Here is a 10,921-nt window from a genome sequence, read left to right on the forward strand (position 1 = left end):
CAGGGAACAAGAGGCCTTGCACTTCCTGCAGACAAGCACAGCCAAGGCCAGCTGTCCTTATAAATCATACACGAGAGCACTAAACCTTTTCTTTGAGGTTTTCAGTACCATACGCCCACTGTGATAATGCCCATCTTGATTAAACACACGTTCAGTACTTCTATTCTGGAAATATTCTCTTCCTGGTCTCTAAAGAAACCAAATGAATAGGTTTGAGCAGATTCTAAATCCTTACTTAATGCAAGGCAGCATAACCATATTTCCTTACTGAAATTCGGTGAAGCTTCAGGGCAGGTACCAAACCTGGTCCTTCGTCTGTAGTGTATGTAATCCATATGGTTACTATAGAACAGCATATTAATATAGAAAGGTATGTTTCAGAATAAAGACAGCCCTGAAACAGTTTCAAACCATTTTACTTAAAATTAGAATGTCACACATCCCATCTGTGGAAGGATAGTTATTAAGGGCAGGAAGCTGGGGAAAGCAACAGCTGGATTAAGGTCATTTTTACAGAACTGAGAAGCTGTAAAGCAGTTTTGAGTGTTGAGGCAATCAGAGATAAACATACACAAGTTTGGGAACACCATTAGTCGGCAGGTGGGAAAGCAGAAAAGACTCTACACAATGTTATTGGCTGTATCAGGTCAAAGAACACGGGAAGGGGCGTAGCAACACTTCTATTGCAAAGTAACTAAACGCTGCACCCCTTACCAAAAAGGAGCAAGGAAAGAATGGAAGGCTCAAGGTGAGGAGGTAAACACATACTACACCTGAGCAAAGGAACTATTTAAAAACCCCAGAACCCTTTCTTAGCAAAGACTTACCTGTGTGATACCCTCAGGGCACTTCCCTTCCCCCGGGACTGTGAAAGGTACACTGGGCCTGTTCCAGCACGTGATACAACCAGGTAAGAAAGGGCAAAATAAAGTCAGTGCACGTGCCTTGTTTTCAGAGCATTGTTTAATATTTCAAAGAACTGTAGTGCAGTTCAGCTTAGAGATTTCTTACCAAAATTAAAGCACTTACATTTCTGAGAAACATTCTAGACAAAGGAATGTTTCTCGGAGTGAAATGCCCTGTCATTTTTTCAAGCATAAGTGTCAATTTCTACTAAATCTTAGAAGCAGCAGCAGGCTGTCCAGGCTCTCCCATAACTATGGCTTTGTGTGCAGATGAAGAAGGTGATACATTTTGTAACTTTTGAGCAGTTTATTACATAAAGGTCACATAACTCTATTTGCCTACTTTGTACACAATTGTCTAGTCTTACGCACAGTGGCTTCCAAGTTCTTCCTAGTACTGGCAAGCACCAAAAAATTCTGAAATAGAATATCAAGTGCCTTAATTTAAGTTCAAATCAGGACCTTGGTAGATGGATCTTGCACCCAGTTATCAGGAATGTACAAATGTCTTTATTCAAAAAATACAAAATAAATTATCTGTAGGCATGGACAATGACTGTAAACAATTACACGTGTGTTAAATGAAATCCGGTAACTGATGGTTACAGTGATTCTTTTCAACACCAGCCTCACTTCAGTCACTATCCATCCTCTCACACTGATAGCTCAAGTTTTTATAGTCAGAACTGTTCAGTCTTCAACAGCACAGCTCATGATGCATCCCTATCCCAGGAATTAGAACATGCCACCTCCCATTCCTCCGCCCATCCCACCCATTCCTCCCATTGCCGGCTCCTTTTCTTCTTTAGGAATTTCAGTCACCACTGCTTCTGCTGTTGACAGGAGAGACGCAACACCTGCGGCGTCCATCAGAGCAGTTCTCACAACCTAAAAATAGGCAAGAAACAACTTAAAATCTGCTGACCATCACAGGAGGTGGGAGGAAGCAAAGCTGAGAATTAAGACCTTTAGGTTACCTTCGTTGGGTCTATGATTCCTTTTTCTACCATATTTACAAAGTCCCCAAGCATTGCATCGTAGCCAACTTCTGATGGGCTCTGCAGGATTTTTTCAACTATCAATGATCCTTCAACACCGGCATTCTTTGCAATAGTCATTGCTGGGATTCTCAGTGTTCTCTTGATTATTTCAATGCCTGCAAGAAACAGGATGGTTGGAGCTCTGTGTGCATACACTGATCCCACTGCCAAGGAATGCCCTTTGAGCTGGAGATCAATACAGAGCAAGAGCATAAGCTATTTTTATCAGTTCCAGGAGGGAAGGGTCTCTGCTACTTGACACTCGCCAACAAATGAAATCTCTGCAGGATATTCATGCACATTTTAGTTTTACTTCCACAAAAAGTAGTAAGGAGTGTTAATACTCTTTATGTGTAACATGACACAGAACCTTCTTCCATCTGATTTTCCACACAGTCTCTTGAGGATTATTGGATTGTGTCTGTCGGCAACAACTTTAACAGCCAGCTCCCAACTCTAAGCATTTGCCAGTCTTTGCTGGGATACTGCTGCTTTACTGCTGCTGGGTCTTTCACAGTCCAGTCAGTGATGCAGTGAAAAAGCTCCTTCCCACCCAAAAGCAGAGACCACCACACAAAAGAAATGGGAGGTTCCTGAGACCAAGTAACTAAAAATGCACTGAAAGCCACCTGCATGTCATCTGATAAAGCCTTGGGACATGAGAAAGTCTGCTTTTATCATTTCAACACACATCTTCAAGTCATCTGCTTACCAATTTTCTGATCCTCGTTGGCTGGAGTTAAGGCATCCAAGGCTGGGATGCAGCGCAGCAGTGCACAGCCACCACCTGGGACGATGCCTTCCTCCACAGCCGCACGGGTGGCGTTCAGGGCGTCGGTGACCCGGTCCTTCTTCTCGTTCACTTCAACATCGCTCGTGCCACCCACCTGCGAGCAGCAAGCCACACATCAAGGCCCGCACCAGGAGCCCAGGTGGGACAGCACTGCTGCCACCAAATTAAGTAGCCAATGCCTAAGAAGTGCCAGAAAGCCAACCCACCCTCTCCCATACTGGCAGTCTTCTTCTGTACCTCAGCACTCAAGAAGCCTAAGCCCAGCTTTAGCTCATCAAGTTCTTAATACCTTCAATACTGCTACTCCATCAGAGAGTTTGGCCAACCGCTCATTCAGTTTCTCTTTTTCATATTCACTGGTGGTAACCTCTAGCTGTTCGATTATTTCTTGAATGCGTTTTTCAATCTGAGCCTTTTCACCCTTCCCCTTAAGGAGCATGGTGTCATCTTTTGTCACAATGACCTCTCCAACTTTACCAAAGTCATGAGGCTGAATATCTTCCACATTTAGGTTCAAACCCTCTTCTCCAAACACCTGAAAGAAATAATGTGACAAGTTGGAATTCACAGGTTTCCCATACATCAGTTTTTTTATCTACAGGCACACGAACACATACAGCAGGCTAATGGTGCAAAATAACCACCTTACTGCAGTTCCACCCTCTGGGTGAAGAATGTCTTCCTGATACCCAACCTAAACCTCCCCTGACAGTTTCATGGTGTTTCCTTGGGTCCTATCACGGTCATCTCCTTGTATTTTTGAGAAGTTACAGATACTGACACTTCACTGACTTTATAACAGTTTGCTGGTTTGTTACTTTGTGCTGCCCTTAGCTTAAACATGAAGTTTTACTTCAACAGCCTCCTCTGGGTCCCAATATCATGCTATGATTTTGAAGTGCATATTAAAAAAGGGCAGCATAAAGGGACATTAATCAGTGCATTAATTATATGCAAAGTTTAGTACTAAGAAAACTCATTCAGTCCATTCCAAACATTGTAAATAATTATATTTGACACATCTGGGTCCAGGCAATTGTGAAACAATCAGTTTTATAAAGGCAGCAATTGCCTTGGAGTTCCTCCTTGCCCTTAACCTAAATCCTGCAAGGAAATCACATGTGACTTCAGTCAGTTACAAGGACGTATCACTCATGGTTGGCCAGGACTGTATTACACAGCAATTATCAGTGTCTGCATTTTAAAAAACAGGAAGATTCAAACATCAGTTACTGTTGCATTTTTGAAAGAACAGAGCACAGCCTGCAATCCAGCAAATACAAGCCAAGAACCTAAAAATGCACATTATTTTCCTCCTTAAAAAGCATTAACATTCCTTGGACCAAAAAGCCACTTAAAACATAGTAACTTACAGCGCCACCAGTAGCAATTGCCATGTCCTTAAGTTGGTTTTTCCTGTTGTCACCAAAACCGGGGGCTTTTACAGCAACAACCTGAAGGCCAACCTTTAGTCTAAAGAGAAAAATTCAGAGAATGAGTCTAATTACTAAGCCAAATTATTTCAGTACAGCTCTAACAGGCAAGCAAACAGAGACCATCACAAAATGAGGTGGTTTTGCTCAAAAAGGTAGGTAGGACACAGCTCAGGTTCTGTCTGAGTTGATGCAAAGTATAGTGACATTAAAAGCTGCTGTTTCTTTGGCACAGATAGGAAACAAACAGCCTTACACCAAAGAAAAATCAAACGTGCTTTTGTATGTATTCCTTTAAAAGGATGGAAATAAAAAAAGCAGTATTTGTAGAAAAGAATGGATTTTAAGCCTCACCTGTTCAAGACTAGAGTGCTGAGGGCTTCTCCATCAACATCTTCAGCAATGATGACCAAAGGTTTGCGGTTAGCATTGGCAATTTCAAGAGCTGGAACTATGGACTGTACACTAGAAATTTTCTTTTCACTGATTAAAACATAAGCGTCCTGGAATTCACATTTCTGCCCTGCAGAAACAACATGCATTATCTGAACAATTCCATTACACAAGCATATCAAGCATTCTTTTAACTTAAGCAGCTGCTTTGGAGCAATGGTTCCACTTTTCAACTGCATTAAAAAGAGACAACTTGTTTTCTCCAAGACTCCACGCTCAATTCTACATTGTTCTGCTGTGTTGCAAGGCCAGCCTAATGTTCACATGAACACTGTCCACACTTAGCACAGAAAGAAAAAGAACCCCCCAAACTCCAAGCTTTTACCAAGTTCAAGTTTTCTGATGGGGAAGGACCCCCCCCTGCTCTATTTGCTGTGATACACAGCATAAGGGACTGTAAAGCCTTTAACAGGTGCCATTATTTGGAACTGACAGGAGCCACTGGGAGGTGTTTGACATGGCTTATTGTTAACTCACCTTTAGTTGTATTAATAAAATACGGAGAGATGTAGCCTCTGTCGAATTTCATACCCTCAATGATTTCCAATTCATCGTTTAGAGTTTTTCCATCCTGTTTAGATGCAAGAAAGTCTGCATTAAAAATTCCCCCATTTGCTACCAAAAGCACAAGTACAGTTTTACATATTAGCACAACAGACTGAAAGGCTCTGCATCCCACATCAATTTCATGTGCTTCTCTTCGAAATAGGAGGAATGTAAGAGGGAACAGTGATCAAACTCTGATCTAAATGAGCTGGGGAGGAGCTATGGTGGGAATTATGGAATGTGAGCTGCAGCATCACATGTGGCAAAAGCCAGCCCTAACAGGAGAAGACACAGTCGCTTGGCACTTTGAATGTCGGCCAGTTCTTACCTTGACAGTGATCACGCCTTTTCGTCCAACTTTCTTCATTGCATCAGAGATTATATTGCCAATTTCCTGATCTCCATTTGCTGATATTGTGGCAACCTGAAAGAGTAAGACATTTAATCTCATTTCCCAACACAAGGCATTCCCTCACGATAAAAAAATCAGAATAACCACTTGCAATTCTCACATTTCTGACAAGGCAGGGCAGCTGACTGCAGCACACCCACAGCAGGAGCCAGGACTCTGTTAGAAGGGCTCAGGCTCTTGGGCAGCTGCAGCACAGGGCCGGATGCCCTGCACTGGGCTCACACCCAGCCCATCTCCAGGCACAGGGACAAATAACCCAAGAAGACCAACACACCTGAACCTCCCACAGCAGATCCTCCACACCCTCAGTACTCTGCCATCACCTCCATCCACAACAGAGCTTTGCTCCCATCAGTTCTTCCCAAGGACACAAATTTATGTTTTATGACCACATTTTAGAATGAAACTTGAAAGATTAAAAAATCTGCCCATTTCTGAACTAGCTTCTAGCAGTGCAACTGAAGACAAAATACTTCTGGTGTATAAAGAAAAATACCCAGTGTTAGATGTACACAACCTAACTCCATTAAACCTGACCTCACCAAACTTTTTCTGAATAACAGCTACCTAAACTGGAGTTACATTTTACTGTGGTTTTTTTAACCTGTGCAATTTCTTCTGGAGTTGTAACAGGTTTTGACAGCTTCTTCAGTTCAGCTATGATGGCATCCACTGCCAGCATCACCCCTAAAGATGAACAGAGCACTTGTGAGTGAACAAAACAAGGTACAGAGCACAGAAAACACAAACCAAGCACCCACCCACCACAACAAAAAGGTTTCCTTTCTAACAAAAGTCCACACTGCAAAAACTCATTGTTTGCACGTTCAAAACCAAACAGTTCTTGTTCCATACTGTCATTTGCATATGTAGTGATAGGTTTTTTTGAAATTGGTATGAGATATTGCCATGACTGAAATTTGTCAGATTTGTTTATATGGCTATTATATTAATTAAATGCAGAAATGGCATTAACTGGAGTTCACTTACAACAAATTAAGTAAGTTAACTGCATGGAAAATAGCAAAATGATTAGAAAAATTAATGATTGTTCAGAGTCCACAATGTAAGAAAAACAATTGTGTTCTCTAAACATTGCTTCAGGTAAACCTTTATGGTGGCTCTTCATATAGAAAACAACTCAAAGTTAGGATATAGAAATTGATAGACAATGATCAAATCTTAAAAACAACAGAAAAAAAAAAGTTACCCCTCCTGATTTCTACTGGATTAGCTCCTTTGCTGATCTTCTCAAAGCCTTCCTTGGCAATAGCTCGTGCAAGGACTGTTGCAGTGGTGGTACCATCTCCTGCTTCTTCATTGGTATTATTGGCAACATCTTGAACTAACTTGGCTCCAATGTTTTTGTATTTGTCTTTCAAGTCAATTGCCTTTGCTACTGTCACACCATCTTTTGTCACTTTGGGACTTCCCCAGCTTTGTTCAATAATAACTGTTCTTCCCTAGGGGGACAAAGAGCAAATTTTAAATCAAAGCCAACCCACAGCACGTTACTCTCACGAGCTCAACTAAAAATGAAGATCCTTTTGAAGAGCCACAGCTGAACACCTTACACAGGGCTTTCAGCTGGGACTTCTCAAGCACACACATTATAACCAACCTTCTCCAAAACTGGAAAAATGGCTCAAAAGCTTTGTGCTTTTGCAGAATGAGGCTTCATTCCTCAGCCATAATGCTTAATACCACAGCCTGCAACTAAGTCAGACTAGCCTTAGAGAGAAAATTGAAAAGATTCCCTCTAATGCTGGTACTTTACCCCAAAATTAAAGTAGAGCAACACAAAGAACTAAATTTGCAAAATTTCCATCAGATCACAATAAAAATTCTTTGTGATTGGAAAAAAAAGTAACACAAAGCTCAATTTGTTGCATGTGCTGGAAGAAAAAAAAAAAGCAGACTTGCAAACCTCATTAGTGATTAGCAAAGAGAACTGAAAATACATCAAATTTGTGTTAATGTTTTATAATAATTTCTCAAACACTGCAAGTTACTGAGCTTTTCTCATCTTAGTTCGCACTTGGATCCAACTGAAAAGCTGGACTATTCTATCTGACAGACACAGCTAACATGGGAAACTGTGAACCATGCCTGGAACACAAGGTAAATGCACAAGAAGATTGTTGCTCATAGATGAATTCAATAGCCTGAATAGCTGCCCCAAACAATCACGGTCCCATTTGAGCTGGAGGCAGCAGAAATGCATGGAGCCACCTCTGGTCTAATGCTGCCCTGAAACTCCTCTACTCCATCCTGACAGCTGGAGCTGCTGCAAGAGGGAAGGGAGAGCAACTACCCCACCTCAGCACCATCTCTCCCAGCTGGCCCTGCACAAGGCCCCTCACCTGGATCTGTCAGGTCCTGCTCAGAGCTGACCCCGCTGGCTCCCACCAGAGCCCTCCCAGCCCAGGGCGAGCCAGGCAAGGATTCCCATGCAGCACCCAGCGCACTGTGCCCTGTGCCCCTCCCCTGCTCGGAGCCCACACACATCTGCCTCAGACTGAACCAGCTCTGGCTGCCTGCCAGGCACGAGGCCACGCTGCTCCTGAAGCACCACCACCCCAAGAACCACAAGGAAAGGTTAAGCTTCAGTTACTCAGGCTGAACCTGGGGAAGAGCTTACAGAAATCTACCTCTGTGCCACGGACCAGTTATTCCAAAATAATGCATTCCCTACTACTATCTTATTTCACCTGTACTTCTAAATATAGAACGATTCAAGAATAAGAAAACTCCTCTCTGGAGGAACATGGTACCAGTATGTTCTTTGTATAGTGTCTCCTAGTTTGCTTAATTTTGGTTTGTATTTCGATATGGTTTTATTCCAAATGTTTGGTTTGCGGCTCTGAGAAGAGGGGTGCAACAAAATCTTCCTATAACAAATTAGAGGAAGGACTTGCTCTCAGCAAAAACATCTGTGTTCCTGAAGAAGGGAACACCACCAGTAACTGCACAGGAATTTGGAATGGTCATGCATATTGAGAAGCTGAGCTCCACATAAACTAGTTCTGTTCAACATGCTGGAGCACCACCAAAAGATTGTGCGAGACTGCAAACCGGGCTCCTTAACATGTAGAACAATGCCAAAGGGAAATTTGTTCACCAGAGTGATGTTTCTTAAAAATGCCAGAAGCAGAATCAGGCACTGCAGTACAACCCCTCCATTTTTACAAATACATGGAGAACAGTGTAACAAACAAAAATCCCCTAAGGTTACATGAAGTTGCATCAGCGACTGCCCTTTAGCCAGTGCATTAGAACCATGCTTAGGCATTCACAAAGTAGCCTAGTCCAAAAAAACAAGAGTTAAATTAACTAACTACACTTAAACTTTGTTCCTTTATGGAAGTAGCCACAGCTTGCTGACATAATTGTTCCTTAACCTTCATCTGCTCAGCTTATGGCATTTTTGCCTCTGAATAAAACTGATAGAACACTAAAAATGTGCAGGAAATACATAAATTAATGTTACAGATGCCAAGCAGCCCTCAGAAGAGCAACCATGTACATACTATTACAGGGAACAGATATTCATATCAGCCCCAAGAAAATCAGTGTCTCTTCCTCAAAAAGAGGAATCTCAGTTCAAGCTCTGCTGCACGTTGCATGACTATGCAGAATACCACAGCTGGTTTTCCAAGAGACATGGATCTCCCTTACAAGACAGAATATAGTGTAACACAAGTGAATCCCACTACCATGGAATTTTACTTAGGCTGGTAATATTTACCAGCCAATTGAAAACTCAACATTACACTTTGGATGTCTTTTACCTTGTTAATAAAAAAACAAAAAACCAAAAAAACAAAAAATCCCACCATAAGAAACCCACGCCAACTCACCCACATGCTAATTAACCTACCCCATGACAGAGACAGTTACACTATCTACTACACTGTTACAGGTTATCAGCTGAGCTGGTAACACATTATGCACCTCTCCACCTTCAAACGGTTTAAACAAATATACTGTACCTTTCACAGGGATTCAAGTAATTTTACTTTGTTACTGTGAAAAGCACATGCACTACTATCACATTTCTGGTGACAAACATGAGACTTCAGCTGCTTGCAATAGCCTGTCCGTGCCCCTACCCCTTTGCGTTACAGTTCTGCAAACACAATCGTGCAGTTTCACCGAGAGAAACCCAACAACTGTTCTGTTATTTTCAGCCAGGTCTGTGCTAACATAAAAGGCCGTATCTTCCGTTACCTTTGGCCCCATGGTGACAGCTACAGCATCTGCTAAAAGATCTACTCCTTGCAGCATCAGAGCTCTCGCGTCTGCTCCGAACTTCACATCTTTTGCATAGGCTCGTGTTAGATGGGGGGCGAGTGCTCTGGACACTGGTCTTATCTGACGGAGTACTGTAGGTAAACGGAGCATGTCTAAAATATTAAAACAAATGCAGACAAAAAGAAAAGCATTATGGCTTTGCACAGCTACTTCTACAGGAAAAGGGGAGAAACAGATTCAGGAAGTAAAGCAAGCATGATGAATCGTTAATTTTTCGACTGGCTGAAATCGAGATACACAAGGAACTCCAAGTACCGGGGCTGGGTATCTCCGAACCTCACGCCGAGATCCGCGCGGCAGCAGCTCCTCCCTGCGCGGCCTCCAGCAGCTCCGAGCTCCTCCCGCCGAGCCTTCCCCAGGAGCGGGGCAGGACACGGCGAGGGCACCGCGGAGCGCCCGGGGCTCCATGTGCTCAGCGCGGGGGCCGCGCCCGCCCGCGGCTGCAGCAACGAGGCCGTGCCGAGAGGAGCGCAGGCAAGGCTCCCGCACCCCCCTACACCATCAAGGGCAGAGAGGAGAGAGGCAGGGCCGTGGCCGCGGCCGCCACCCCGGGCCCGCCGGGGCTCCCAAGCCGGGCCGGGCCCCGCGGCCACATGGCCGCTGCACCAGGACACGCGCAGCAAGGTCAGTGCCGCCCGCCCCTCGCCGCCACCCCCCCGCCAGGCCCGCCGCGCCGCCGCCACCCGCAGGAAGGTGTGGGCCCCGCTCCCGCCACCCGGGCGCAACGCCTGCATCACGGCCGCCCCCCGCTCCCGCCGCTCGGGCCCAGCCGCTCCCGGCGCGGGGCCCTCGCGGTAACCGCGGCCGCCGGGGTAGGGCCGCCATACCCTCCCCAGGCCGGGAAGAGGGGCGCGGGTCCGGCGCCCTGGCCACATTCCCGCTCACCTGCGGCAGCGCGGGAGCAGCACCGCGGCTCTGCGGACTCGCGGGGCACGTCTGGCGCGGCGGCGGCGGGCGGCGCTCGGCACTCACCGCCTCGGCCCCGCCCCCGCGCCGCCGCCGGCCCATGTGCGGCTCCGGCCTCC

The 10,921-nt window shown here is 44.8% G+C and overlaps 1 protein-coding gene across 1 annotated transcript; it reads right to left on the reverse strand.

The window, feature by feature from the left end:
* Nucleotides 1–1,192: 1,192 nt before the first annotated feature.
* Nucleotides 1,193–10,891, reverse strand: HSPD1 (heat shock protein family D (Hsp60) member 1). The gene is made up of 12 exons (XM_082284978.1): nucleotides 10,782–10,891; nucleotides 9,813–9,988; nucleotides 6,793–7,045; nucleotides 6,187–6,269; nucleotides 5,499–5,594; nucleotides 5,102–5,195; nucleotides 4,526–4,694; nucleotides 4,112–4,211; nucleotides 3,028–3,273; nucleotides 2,658–2,832; nucleotides 1,883–2,061; nucleotides 1,193–1,793 (listed from the first exon to the last, which is right to left on the reverse strand). The coding sequence occupies exons 2-12, from the start codon at nucleotides 9,984–9,986 to the stop codon at nucleotides 1,641–1,643; spliced, it is 1,722 nt and encodes a 573-aa protein (XP_082141104.1). The 5' UTR covers nucleotides 9,987–9,988; nucleotides 10,782–10,891; the 3' UTR covers nucleotides 1,193–1,640.
* Between the last annotated feature and the right edge of the window lie 30 nt (nucleotides 10,892–10,921).

This window comes from Coloeus monedula (assembly GCF_965178545.1).
Source record: "Coloeus monedula genome assembly, chromosome: 7".
Lineage (NCBI taxonomy): Eukaryota > Metazoa > Chordata > Aves > Passeriformes > Corvidae > Coloeus > Coloeus monedula.

Bases quoted from the DNA above. Each gene is read 5' to 3' on its own strand.
- HSPD1 (XM_082284978.1), bottom strand. From the start codon at position 9,986: ATGCTCCGTTTACCTACAGTACTCCGTCAGATAAGACCAGTGTCCAGA. The intron at 6,270-6,792 runs GTAACTTTTTTT...GTTCATCTTTAG, and splicing joins TCCAGTAGAAATCAGGAGGG to GGGTGATGCTGGCAGTGGAT. The intron at 2,833-3,027 runs GTATTAAGAACT...TGCTGCTCGCAG, and splicing joins ATGGAGTAGCAGTATTGAAG to GTGGGTGGCACGAGCGATGT.